Source organism: Electrophorus electricus, chromosome 4, assembly GCF_041902795.1.
Source record: "Electrophorus electricus isolate QZ-2024a chromosome 4, ASM4190279v1, whole genome shotgun sequence".
NCBI lineage: Eukaryota > Metazoa > Chordata > Actinopteri > Gymnotiformes > Gymnotidae > Electrophorus > Electrophorus electricus.
The window spans coordinates 4,666,048-4,680,000 of NC_137500.1; the positions used below are offsets into that span (position 1 = coordinate 4,666,048).

The 13,953-nt window shown below is 47.9% G+C and overlaps 1 protein-coding gene across 3 annotated transcripts in view; it reads left to right on the plus strand.

The window, feature by feature from the left end:
- Positions 1–1,070: 1,070 nt before the first annotated feature.
- Positions 1,071–13,953, plus strand: part of trim44 (tripartite motif containing 44) — a 36,929-nt gene continuing 24,046 nt past the window's right edge. For 2 of the 3 annotated variants that reach the window (XR_004775757.2, XM_027029101.3), the window contains exons 1-5: positions 1,071–1,313; positions 2,037–2,587; positions 3,911–3,988; positions 8,692–9,006; positions 11,842–11,864. Coding sequence is in view for 2 of the 3 variants with exons in the window: in XM_027029101.3 (XP_026884902.2) it covers positions 2,090–2,587; positions 3,911–3,988; positions 8,692–9,006; positions 11,842–11,864 (914 nt within the window). In the remaining variant the exon portion in view is untranslated. Of the gene's footprint in view, positions 1,314–1,342; positions 1,738–2,036; positions 2,588–3,910; positions 3,989–8,691; positions 9,007–11,841; positions 11,865–13,953 lie in introns of those variants that run through there. The other variant, XM_027029102.3, reaches the window with a different exon arrangement.

The following is a 13,953-nucleotide window of genomic DNA, read 5'->3' on the forward strand; positions in this document are numbered from 1 at the left end:
AGGGGGCCTAGCCCTGAGATGACTGATCAGAAGACTTATTTAGGCCTGGCAGGTACTGAGGCAGCCCAGGCTGGGAGTGCAGGAATTACGCCATTCTTGCGGCGCGTGTAAATGTGTGTCATTGCTGTGCTGCTCCATGTGGGAACGCACGCGATGCTTAAGGGCAGAACTGCACATTCAGGGCTTTTGTGTAAAGCAGCTTTCCTGTGTCAGACATTTACTGTGGCATCTTTTCTCTGCCACAGAGAGATTCTGGCACATTTAAGGCCTTGGTGTTGGGGCGTTCCTAGCATGCTGTATAGTCCGATCTGGGCCATGGCATGGGTCAAAACAATGTGTCAGATGGAACAACGACAGGGAGTTTTTCTTCTGCAGTGAGATCACATCATTACATCAGCCTGTTCTATTCAAATAAATTGGCCCTTGGTCAGCATGCACAGCAGGCTAATTATCTGTGCAGGGCTACATGGGGAAAACTTCACTTACAGTGCATGAGGCAACGTGTCATTGAATCCGTCCTTCAAGGTCTTAAACTTGGCACTCGGAATTACTTCAGATGCTGCATCAGAGCTTTGGTATTAGAGGCTGTGAGTGAAATGTAAACTAAACTGACAGTACACTCTGAGAAGTAGACTGGGTAGGTGTAGAATTAGGCGATTATAATTTGATTGTAATGGCCTGAGTAGAAGACCCTCCTTTAGTTTCCCAGGGGACTGGGCCCTCTAAATCCATGGCTTCTTTGTGTAGCGTTGATCTCTGCACAAGTCACACATGACAGACCCATCAGGGCTGAACTGCGATCAATATGAAAAGAAAGAAAGACAAAAACAAGAACACATTAGGCGTTGTTTTTTAATAGCCGAAATGTTTTCCCTGGACTGCACGATGAGACGATATTGTCAAACGTCAAAAGCAGACGCGGCTTATTCGCGGTTAATGGCCAGTCGGTGGGATTACTGTGGATCTTCTTTCTACCTCAAAGGCTCTTCGTTTTGCTGGCAGCTTCCCTCCCCCAGCAATTCTCTCCCTCGCGCTGTGTGCTCGCGCGTATCCGCGCGCGGGTGCGCGTGCGTGCGTGTGTTGTTAAAACAGATCCTCCAGCTGCAGAAACAGGAAGCTACAAAACGAGGAAGTGGAGTGAGCCGAGCTCGGCTTGAAAGGGAAAGTAGATGAGGGCAGAGGAGGAGGAGAGGTGAGCAGTGCTAGGGAAGTGCTAGCTGCAGCTCTGCTGGACTACTGCTCTGTGGCAAGAGGGGAGAGAGAGGGGATTAAAGCTCCTCGCAGGCCAGCAGGAAGGAAGGGGAGAAAGCACGGTGAGTGTGAGTGTGTGTGTGTGTGTGTGTGTGTGTGTGTGTGTGTGTGTGTGTGTGTGTGTGTGTGTGTGTGTGTGTGTGTGTGTGTGTGTGTGTGTGTGTGTGTGTGTGTGTTTGCTTTCTGTTTGTATGCAGTGTGTGAGGCCCAGAGCATTTGCGTGCTGCAGGCTGGTACTGAGGGTTCAGCCTGTCAGAGTAAGTGTGCATGTGTGCGAAAGACTGTACTGGAAGTGGGGATGTCCACGTCCTGCTGTGCGAATAGGCGGATGAAGCAGGAAGTTCTCGCTGCCTCGATGCCGTCCTGCAGTGGGGGCGAAGAGCAGGATGGAGAGGAATGTCGGACGAGAGCGAGCGAGGAGGGTCAGGAACTGCTGCCAGACTCCTGGAGGAGGGGCTGGAATCTCCGCCTTTGGCTGAAGCTCATGTCAGTTCTCTCAGTGAGAATGTGTGTGTGTTGGTGTGTCTTTTTCAGTGTGCTCACGGTTTAAATGTGAGTAGTGGTGTGTGTTTGTCTCTAGGCTACACTGGGACAGCTGCAGGTCTTTGTTTACAATTTCAGTTTGTGCGTGTGTTTGGGGGGGGGGTGTTCAAGTGAGAGAGTGATTTAGCACACGAGTCCCAGCACAACTGAGGAAAGTGAAGCTATGCTATACTAGTTCCATGTGTGGATGCGGTAGGCCCTGAGCTGGTGCTATTTTTACACTGCCCTTCATCCGCCTCTAGGCTCGCGACTTCCCGTCTCCACCCAGTGTTACCTTCCTCCGCCCGCTTCTGCTATGAACCCTCCTGGAGCATGCCAGGCTGGCCGTGAGGATGAGGATGGTCTGCCCCAGATGGATGGAACCTGTGACGCCTGCGAACCGGACGAAGCTCTGCCTGCCGCGCGCGTGTGCCCGCCTTGCCGCTTTGCCTTCTGCCCCGCCCACGCCGACGAGCACGAGCGTGCCACCCGACATCAGCTCCACCCCTACCGCCTGCCAGGTCCGCAAGCGGATGCCCCCGCCCGCCCCGACGAGCCCGCAAGCGAGGCGGGAGACTCCGGGGCTGCCGCGACCGGAGACGGAAAGCTGGAGGAGGCGGAGCGTCCGTGCGGGTCGGAGCTGGGGAAGAGGGACACGGTGACGGTGGAGAGGCTGAGGTGTAAGGAACACGGGCAGGAGGGCTCACTCTACTGCAAACAGGACGAGAAGATCGTGTGCGTGGTGTGTGCAGTGCAGGGTGAGCATAGGGAGCATGAGATCATCACGCTCAGGGAGGCTTACAGGTGGCAGAAGGTGAGTGGGAGCTGAGGGGAGTACCGAGAACACACACGTCAACAAACACACACACGGTGAGGCACAGCCCATGCACACTGATAGTTTTAGGACTGAAGAACTTTGCCGGGGTGAAATACATTTGCATGGGGCATTTGTTTACTTTTTTAAAAAAAAATAATAAATAAATAAATAAATAAATAAATAAATAAAAATAAACAGTATAGCTTAATCACACATCTTATGTTTATAGAAAATGTATGTTACATTTTCTCCTTCATCTTACTAATTCAAATAAATCTAAATATGTAGAAAGTAAAAAAAGAATTATGGCATCAGCAGGTTTGTATTTGGTGCCTGGGACGGAATCTTATTTTGTTAACATTGACTTCCTGTCAGTCACTTGCTGAGCTGTTCCTCCACCCCGTTCCCGTCTGTTTGGTTAAGGAAACATGGCGGAATCTGGTTGGTGTCCTGCATTGCCACGTGTTTGTGGTGTAGGGGATGTAGTTGGGTGCAGAGTTAATGACTTCCCTCCTGGACAGATATGTAAGCACGATATGTATAATGCGCTCAACTGGCTGAGTAACAGACTTGCATACAGAGAGAGAGGGAGAGAGAGAAAGGGAGGGACTACCTAAAGATGGGAGGCCCTGATGCATTTATGACGTGCGCACGATAATATGTTAATATATTATATGCATACGTGTCAGAACATTCCACTTTTATCCTGGCACAATGATGCTGCACAAACATGGGCATTACAAACTTTGAAAGGGTCTGCACCAAGAAGAGATTGCTTGGCTAACATTAGACAATAAGTGTCTCCGGGGGAAAAGGTGATGCTGTGTCATTATAATTTGCCAAGTGGGATAAATCAGTTCTAAGTAGTTCACTTTTGATAGTGGCATGTTAAATAATGAAATATTCTTAATAAACAGCTTACCTCATCGCTGGAAAGTAAAGTCATGACAGCTTTGCTCACACTAGAAAACTGGTAACTGAACTCTTGCTGAACACTGTTCATAGAGGCTTGCGTTCTGTTCATGGGTGGGAATGTAAGGCAGAAAACAAAATGGTTTCCATGTTGTGTTCATCTACTTAAAAACTAGAGGTGGTGTTTCTTGAATCTTGACTAATGCACCTTTTAGTTAATAGAAGACATTTTATTTTTAGAACCACTACCAGTTACCGTGGTTGCATCCCATCCATTAAACGAAAAATCCAACATGAATAGCCCCTAAAACCTAATCAATAACATGGATTGGGATAGATGATTGTAGAATATCTATAGACAAGTGTGAATATACTGTGAACTAAAATCTCTCTCTCTCTCTTTCACAGAGTAAAGAGGGTATAGATCTGCTAGCATGTACTCAAGAAATGGCAGAGAAAATCAAGACCAAATGGACAAGTCCAGATGTAAGTGGGTTACAGTGACTTCTATTCATTTTTTTTGTTTGACCAAATATTTAATGTCTGAATGTTATATATGGAGTAGAGTATTCTTCTTAGGATATACCATCCTTACAGGATGTCTCGAAAGTAAGGAAACACCAACTACAATGGTTTTGCAATAGGAGACCTATTGGGTAGCATTGGTCGAAATCTTCTTCAATAACACGTGCTTCATTCTCCATAAATGAGGATGAGCTCTACACGTTCTGCTTGGGATAATTGCAATCCTTCATACCGTGCCTGTACAGAAGAAAAATCACTGTTTTCACACGAGTGAACACACTTACGTTGACATTAAATACACCGCTGTTTTTATGGCGGACTTCTCTACCAATTTGATGTGTGGGTGGTTAAGGTACTGGACTAGTAATCAGAAGGTTGCCAGTTCAAGCCCCACCACCACTAGGTTGTCACTGTTGGCAACCCTCAATTAACCCTCAATTGCTCAGTTTGTGTTCAGTCATAATTGTAAGTCACTGGATAAAAGCTTCAGCTAAATGCTGTAAATGAGTTCAAGATGGCTGCCATGTTGTTCACATGGCCTAACAGTTTCCCTCTTTCCCGATAGCTTGTGTCTAAAACTGGCTCATCATCTGCCAAATCATTTTTGTTTTATATGGGTGTTCTCTTACTTTTGAGACATCCTGTAGATCAAGACCCATCTCAGACTTCCAGGCCAGACCAATACTGCAAAATATCTGCTCAAAAAAACCCAAAAACCTTGGGTCAATTTGGAAGAGAGACATTATCTCTGCTCCCTGAAAGTGAAGTCCTAGATTAGCCTGGCATACCCCTTGTATCACATTATGTAAGTTATCCCATCACATCACAACACACTGGAGGGCAGCGAAAGTAAGTTATTTAAATGCTCAAGATTCATTTGAACACTGTGTAAAAAGGCAGTATCACAACAGGGGAGGTACGTGTTCATTCAAGCCACACCATATTTAACCTCATCCTGTTTGCCATCGTGTATAATCGTGCACACTTGCCCACTTTACCAGCTGCAGGTCTGAGACACACAACTGCCCCGCTGGTTCTCACTGGGTTTACACACTCTAGCGGGCCAGTATATATGCTTTCACAGTGGAAAAACCACATATCTTTAGATGGTCTATGAAAAATAAATTGCAATCCATGTTTCCTGTCAGGTTTTATTGACTTTATCTGTGATATTGAGGATATACTGTGGCCATTGCAGGTAGTTCCAAAAATTCAATGCGATATTAATGCCAGCTTCTATTCAAATCATGTCCTGAATAAACATAAAATATGCGAAGACAATTAGTTTTATCTGCATTTCTGAAGGCTTAAATGAGTTGCCTATTGGAAGGTTTTTAAGCCTAGTGCCAAACTGAACACAAGCAGTATATTTCTTGCGGCGAAATGCTTTGCTGTGATTCTAAATGATGAAACGCCATTCTAATAAGGTACATGCTGAAAACCAGGGAACCTGTCCTTTAATGGGGGCTGCTCACCTCGGCCATGTTGTGTATTAACTTGATTAAATATCAGTTCTGGCCCACGGCCTTCCGGGACCTTTTTTTTTTTTTTTTTTTTTTTTTTTTTTTTTGCTATTTCGCCTTAGACTTTTCCTCCTACATCTCTCTCTCTCTCTCTCTCTCTCTCTCTCTCTCTCTCTCTCTCTCGCTCTCTCTCTCTCTCGCTCTCTCTCTCTCTCGCTCTCGCTCTAATTTCCCAATACCACAGAACATATGAGGGCATGGCCCAGTGTTTCTTTAATCTGGCCTATTCCTGGCCCGTTCACCTCAGCGTTGCGACCAGGGTGGGTGGTCTGTGTGTGGGAGGAGCTAAGAACTGGCTGCCTACTCCAATTATGAATGACTACCATGGGAATTTCAGAACTCGTCTGATTTGCATTAGTGGCTGCCAGTGCTGTCTGAAATCGACAGTGAGGCAGCCTAGTGAGACATGCCAGATGCCTTATGGGGAATCTGCAGCTCTAGCACTGGGGCTGCTAATGTTGGGCTTTAGGGGTGAAGGAGCACAGATTGTTGACTCATTAGTCCGCTTGTTTACTTATGTGCCCTGCCTTAGATGTCATGTAGAAGCTCCATGTCTGCCAGTTTAGATTAATATATTCCAACAGGACTCTGTAGTGTTTTTATATATATATATATATATATATATATATATATATATGTATGTATGTATGTGTAATTTTATAGGGCATAATGTTATTGTGGGGGAGCTGTGCACTAAGCGCCCCCCCAACACTCTTCCTCTGTCTCTCCCTCCCTTTCTGGAAACCACAGACTCGATAATAAGCAGAACAACCTGCATTCCCAGTCTGCTTAACTTTTCTGTTATAGCACCATAAAGTCTGCTGGAGCCTTAACATTGCAATAGGAAGTGAGCAAGTGACTGCTTGTGGATTTTAGTGATCCCTGTCTGTCATAGTCTGTCTCAGCTCACCCTCTGCAGAACTCTCATTTAATTAGCTTGTGTAGTGTTGCCTCATAGTTTCTTCAGGTGCCATTATGCTACAGATACATGTAGGACTCAGGAACTGAAGTCATTATGTTAGCAGTCATTCATAAATTCTGCTTCCCCATTCACATTTTTGCTTGGGGAGAAAAAATAAATTAAATTAAAAATCTCTCACTCTCCCTCCCCCCCCTCAAGTTAATGTGTCATTTTTGATCGTCTGATTGTGACCACAGAGATGCACTAATAATGGAGGTAGAAAGCCATGCAGATTTGTCCTGAAAAAGCTCATTTAGAAGAGTGCCATTACTCTGGTCGAGGGTGACAAACGGATCAAAGCCATTTGCTTTTAATGCGCTGCTAATGCGTTCCTCCTATCGATGGCTCTTTGTAGCTGCTGACACTGGACACTGAACCATCCTTCACACGCCACGGCCGTGCGCTGGTCCTGGGTGGTCCTGAGAGCTCATGCCATGTTCACGATTGCCTCTCTTCCCTCCAGTTTGGCTCAGCGATGCCGCTCCGTTTGTGGAGTTAACGGGATGATTCCTGCAGCGGCACTGAGGAAGCAGGTGGCGTTTCCACGTCGTTGATTAGAGCTTGTCCTCCGCGTGCGCTGCTCCGGAAGGCCGATCAGTGGACATCGTCGTCGTGATGTCGTCGGGGGGCAAAAGGAAGCTGGCGGGAGAGAGAGAGGCACGTGGGGAGCGTTTGACCTGTGTGCCACTGGGCATGGTCCATGGGCTGGTAATTGTTTGAGATCCAGATCAGTGGGGAGAGGGAAATGGAATGATGTGCCCTCCAGCTGGCTCAAGGACAGGCTTAAGTCAATGACAGACGCAACAGACAGTGAACGAGAGAGAGAGGCAGGCAGAATGGTTCTCTCTTTTCCACATTCACCACACCACCTCTTCCTTTTGTTTTTGTCCTCCTACTGCCCCTCATCTCCCTCCCTCCCTCTCTCTCTCTCTCTCTCTCTCTCCTCTCTCTCTCTCTCTCTCTCTCTCTGTCTCGCTAAACTGAGGGTCACACTAAACTCAGGGTTTCTGAGCTGATACCCTAATGGGTAACTGGTCTTCCTCTCTTGGTTTCTCCATCAATTCCCATGAGCACAGGTTTCCCCCAGGGTCAAATAAAAAAAATTACCTTTTCACTCTGATCTGAGATCAGGTTATTTTCATTTTCTCGTGTTGAGCTGGTCTTGGGTCAGGCTGGGATGACAGAGGGGAAACGTGGCCTACCGGCCCACGTCTATGCAATCTGGGCTGGGACGAGCACTGATTGGTCCCTGAATCCCCCGCCTGGTCCTAGGTCAGTGCTGGACACCAGAGACTCTCTCTGAGTTTCTCTGCTGATGTTCAGGGCTGGGAAGGGGTTGAGCTGTCGCTGACCGCACTGACGCTCAGCTCGACGTCCTTCGGCCCAGGGGAAGGCAGATCTTTGATTCTGAGTTCTGAAATGGAGAGTGGATGAGAAAATGGCAACCTGCTTTCCTGTTTGTTCAGGACTCGGAGCATGGCCGCATGTGAGCTAGCATGAAAGAGTTAGAACTGCAAGTAGGGATGTTATTATAATGCAGTATGGCTTTTGGAGAAATGTGTCGTGGTGAGATCTTCATGGAAGAGTGCTTTCTAATAAGTAGTCCTAAAGAAGAAGATTTGAGTGGATTTAAATGCAGTTCTGGAAGTACTTCTGTTATCCTGAAGCCTGAACATCTGGTGCAGGAGATGTAAAGCAAACGTTCTCAGACAGCCTGTGAATAACCTCACTATGCCAACTAGGGAAAGGGAACAATGGAGTTGGAGAACTTGGAGAAAAGCAGTTGGAGAGAAAGCTGAGTTTGAGACCTTAGGTTCTTTGGCCCAATCTGTCTCCTCGCTGCAAGACGTGCTTTCATATCCCCTTTATTCTTTGGTGTCTGTTTCTGTCATATTCTTCGCATACATTAGTCATCTCGCAGCTCTTCACATTTCATTCTGCCATTTTTACCAGGAGCCCAAAATTAGATCATCGTGCCTCATTTATCATGTCTGTGTGACCGAACTTGCCTCTTCCGCTTTTCTTACAAACTCTCACAACTCTTTCTTTTCTGGATTTTATATTGCATCTCTCTCTCTCTCACTTCGCCTTCCTCTCGTCCCCCTTGCATGCCTCCACGTGTGCCCGTCCCCCACTCCTTTCGCTCGTTCACCTGTGCCCCCCACCCTCTGCGCCCCCAGGCGAGCCCAGCTGAGCTGGAGCACTACGTGAACCAGCAGTTTGATGAGCTCCATAGGCTCGTGCGCCTGGAGGAGTGGCGCGTGCTCCACCTGGTGGACCTCAAGGAGGCCTTCTTGACGGCGCAGGCCGCCGAAAAGATCGCCGAGATCAGCGTGCACACGGAGCGCCTGCAGGAGGAGATGGACTCCATCACCCAGCAGCTGGGTGAGCTGGACGGGGCCGAGCGCAATGGACTCGCCCCTGCCGCCCTGGCACCGATGCTCGCCGGCCAGCCACGCCCACCTCTCCCGCCTCCTCTGGAGCCCCTCCCCCCGGTGAGCACCCATTCACATGGCCAACAGTCAATCTAGGAATGAATATTTATATCAAATCAAATGCAATATTTAAAGGCTTCTTCACCGTCTGCGCCTGATGCTGTCAAAAGAGAAGCTTAACGTCTAATCTCTTCCCAGTCGTTAAACTTTCAAAAGAAAACATTTCGCTACACGCTGTTTCCAATCGGAGCGGGGCGTCCTGAGCATGCGCTGTAATATCCCTGCGAGGACGGTGTGTTTTGAAAGTCTTCAGGCATACGAGGCTGTGAACACTATTGGGTCAAAGCTGAAGGGGGCGGGGTTGGCTAATGAAGGCTAGTGATGTAGGTATCTGGGACATGTGCACAAACTCTGTTAAAGGAGGGCAATTATGAGGGGCTGTGCAGAAGGCAGCAGGGTTGACCACAGAGAGAGTGTGTGTGTGTGTGTGTGTGTGTGTGTGTGTGTGTGTGTGTGTGTGTGTGTGTGTGTGTGTGTGTGTGTGTGTGTGTGTGTGTGTGTGTGATACCTCAGGCAATGTCTGTTTCTCCTCTCACATAAAGCTACAGCTTTAAACACTTATATAAGTTTAAACACACACGTTCTCTCTCACACACACAAATAAACATGGATACATAGTTATTCCTACCTGCTTAGATTCATATGAACACACCCTATGATGAGCAAAGAACAAACATTTAATTAGCATTTTATTGGTTTTACTGCAAAATTGAAAGGTCCGCTCCAGCCTATTGGAGACCGCTCAGATAGACACAATGTTCTCAGTGGTAGCAGTGAGAGAGAAATTAAATGTGTGCGTGTGCGCATGCGCGTGCGTCTCTGTCTCAGCATGTGTGGTCTCCTTAGACCGAGGCATAAGAATTGCTTTGAGGCCTGAGAAATGGCTTTTCCTGAGACCAGGTTAATTACCACTGCAATTGAATGTTGAAAGGTTCTAAGTTTATTCCCTGCAAGGAATACACATCATGACTTAGCAACTCCTGGTGAGGCAGATGCACACAAACAGGCACTTACACACACTTAAACACGTTCATTTCTATAAATGAGTTCAGTGTCTGGAGTTTTTAGATAAACTCCAATACACTCCCTCGTGCTCACAGACCCGTTGTTCAGAAAGAACTGAACGCTGCATTGAATGTTAAATGTGAGGCCATAAAAAGCAGAAATGACATTCTTCAGGAGGAAAGGAGTGACCTAATTGCTTTAGGAACACGGTGTAAATGACGTTGTCAGCCATTTTTGCCTGTTGTGCCCAGGTTATTGGGGTTTGTGTTTGGCTTCTGTTCGCAAGAAGATACATATTGTGATGGCTGATGAAAATGATAAAAAGAAATTAGCAAAGGGTTTGGCAAATGCTATAAATGAAACTTCATAGATTTATTTGTTTTTTGAGCACTACCTTAAATCGCACGCTTCACCACAAATGGTGCAATTCACACAAATGAACTGATCTGCACCTGCAGTGCAATGAGCTGACGTCTTCGTCACGCTGAAAGTGACACACACAGGAAATACGACCAGCGTAGCAGCGGAGTGGACTAACGTGTTGTTTAGTTTGATGCCATTACTGCAGCGACATCCACACGCGAGCGTTATTCCATGGGCCTTCGTTTTGCAGTGGACGCTGCGCGCCCAGCTGCTAGCGTCTCACGCACTGCGTTTACAACCAGACTGGGGCCAGCCATAACCAAAGATTTGTTTCATACATCAGTAGAACCACACTACATTATACACTCACAAAAGGACAACTGCATACAAACACGTGTAACCATTACACCATACCCATACCATGTCTCTGCGGGCATGACCAGCGCGTCCCTAAATAAGGCTCGTCCTTATTCACGTAGTCCGCCTCTCCTCGCCCACCATCGCACGTCCACACCCGCCCTCTCTAGTCTGTCCGCCGACCTGAGTGAGTGGGCTGCGCTCCCCTCTACCACGGGCTGTCGACAGACCACTGATCTCAGGCGAGTGTGGAGGTCAGTAGGAGAGCCCGGCTACTATGCGGACACGCCCCCTCTGGGTCAGCGGCGCTGCTGTAACGCATCCCTTCCTGCCCTGAGCTGTGTCGGTTTGAGCGGTAAAGCCTTATTAAGGACTGATTCCAGCCCAGAGAGCTCGCCATACCACTGCTCAGCCCGCTGATGAAGACGGCCAGGCGCAATCGCTCAGGCGGTCTTATCTCATTATTGCGATGCCCTTTCTTCTAATTAAAGAGAGAGAAGCTTCTCTTTCACTCTCTCCCCCCTCTCGCTCTACCTCCGTTTTCTCCAGCGCTCTTTGATTGGCCCGTTTTGCCATCTGGTTCTCTCACGCCTTTCGGTCCTTCTTTCTCTCCCCCAACCCCCTCCTCAACCCTCTTATACATCTTATGCGTGCAAATTTGTAGCTGCAGCTGTCAAACCAAATCAACTAAAGTTACCTTCGGAGAACTCAGATCTCCTGACGTCCCCCCGGCCCCTGTTTAGTTAACGTGGCAGACCGCGTACCCGGACCCGCGTGTGCGGCTGGGAGGGCCTGCGTTTGGGCCGACTCATAAGCAGCAGGTCCTCACGGTCAGACTAATGAGTCTAGACAAACCCAGACCGGCCCTCCTTTTCCGGCGCACGGCTGTGTTCCGCAAACTGTTGCGCCGCTGTCTGTGTCTGGCACCTTCCACCTGTCTGTCTGCTGATCACAGCCAGAGGTGATTTATAGGTGGCAGCATGATGGAGACCTGCAGGGTGATTGAATCTGAAAGCAACTTTTCATTTGGGCTCCTGTGATATGCACTTTCTCTGTTTTATTGGTTGTGTTGCGTTCGATCTCACCTCACTCTATTTCCCCGTTTTTCAGATGGACCTTGAGGCTCGTCCAAGGTAAGACAACGAGTGATTTATTAATGTCTGTGCCTGTCTTTCTCTTTCTCTCTCTCTCTCTCGTGCTATTTTAGTGTGCATGTATATTTGTGTGAGTGAGTGTTTGTATGTGTGTTGGTCTCTATTGAATACTTGCTTTCTGTTGCTCTCAGGGTGAAAAGTCTCGATCAGGCCCAGTAGTGTCCAGGTGTCTCTGCACCAAATAATCACAAGCTTCAATTCAGGGAGCACAGAGTAGAGCCTGCCCCCCTGATGGCCTGAAACGCTCCCTTAACACACACACCGACCCACTCACGCAAACACACGCCCCAAAGATGAATGGGATGTTGTGCCATGGTGGTGCACTCAGGCCCACACAAACAAACAAGACCATTATCTAAATCCCTAACATTTCACATCTCATTATGTAGACATTTACACAATCTTACACAAGATGTTCTCACACACACACACAGACACAAGCACAGACCTGTATGCTCATCACGTCCTCGCACAAAGCAGGCAATTAGCAGCTTTCTTGTCTTGTGCCATGGAGGGATGACTGGGGGGGGGGGGGATATGTGTGGAGTTCTTTGTTTAATGAAATTAATTCATACAGCCCACAGGTAGAGCTGTGGTCTAGCCCACAGGTGGACTCCAGCCCCAGCTCAGAATTCCTCTCCCTGTTTGCCCTGCAGAAATTTACAGATATGTTATACTGACAGACGCATACGAGTAATGATGTCTTTTTTTTCTCTCTCGCGCGCGCTCTCTCTCCTTTCAGTGAAACAGTGTTCTAAGCTCTAAATTCAAAGGCACGCAGATCAGCGTCAGCGTGAACAAAATTACGAGCTTTGCTTTCTATTGGCTTTCCTCAGTCCCCTTTATTACATCACTTACCCTGACCTTGGAGACAAGGTCACACATCCCCCCACCAAACACACACACACAGCACTCTCAGGATTGGTTTTCGTTCCGTTCGCATAGGGCGGCAGGGAGTGTAGTGTAGCGAATGTGGATCAGCCTATCTGACAACCACCCGTATAAACCATAGCGGGTGTGAGTAGAGGAGAGCGGAAGGGAGGGGCTGGACAGAAGCAGTTGGAAAGCTTTCTGTGCTGAAAGTGGCTGCATTGCAGAAGCATTGTTTTTGGCAGACACGCTTATCCCGTGCAGCTTACATATTCATTAGTATGACAGTATGTTTGTCTGGGATTCGAACCTGTCACGCTGGTGTTGGTAGCACCTCACTATCTCCTCTGCCTTTCTCTGGTGTGTGCAGAGCTGTTGTACTCTATACTAGGCTATTTGCAGAGAGGGACACACACAAATAACATGCAGCAGAGAGACTCCGACACACACTCTGGCTAAACGTGAGTCAACCACCCATACACACCTGTGAACAACAGCAGAGAAAACGTTATCTCTAGCCTGATCATTGGGATCTAATCTCCTAATTACAGCTCCTCTGAGGGTCTCGCTAATGGATTAACACACACACACACACACACACTGTGACGCACGGCACACTGTGTGTGCTGTGACAATAAGAATGGGTGTTGTAGGAAGGAGAAGTGGACTGACTCAATCCAGGTGCTTTGATCCGCACACTAAAACACTCCCGTGCCGACCAATACACACGTATACACGCGTGCTAACACAACAAAGTGGTCACTGATCTCCTTTCAGATTCCTGTTCCCTGGCAGGATTGAACCCCCTGCTGCTCTGATCAGTCAGGGACTGTTACGGGCTTCATCCGGCGGACCAGCGTTGGGGCTATGGGGGGGTGAGGGATGGGGGTGGTGTTGGGCGGGAGGTGCATTCTGAGGTGGCTGATCGATAGAGAAGTGGAGGGTGGAGTCACATGCAGAGCTCAGGGACCTACCAGAACCACAAAAGCCATTGGAGATTCATATAGAGGGGGGAGGAGGAGGAGGAAGGAGGGAGGAAGATGAGTGTCCCTATGGAGCAGAGCCACAAGACCAAGTCCAGCTGGGGGGGCAGAACATGGATCCAGTACAGTACAACCAAACGGTTGTGTGGCTACTGATTTAAAAGCTTGTACAAAAAACTAGCTGTGTCCCAAATGTATTTTTTATAAGTACTCAG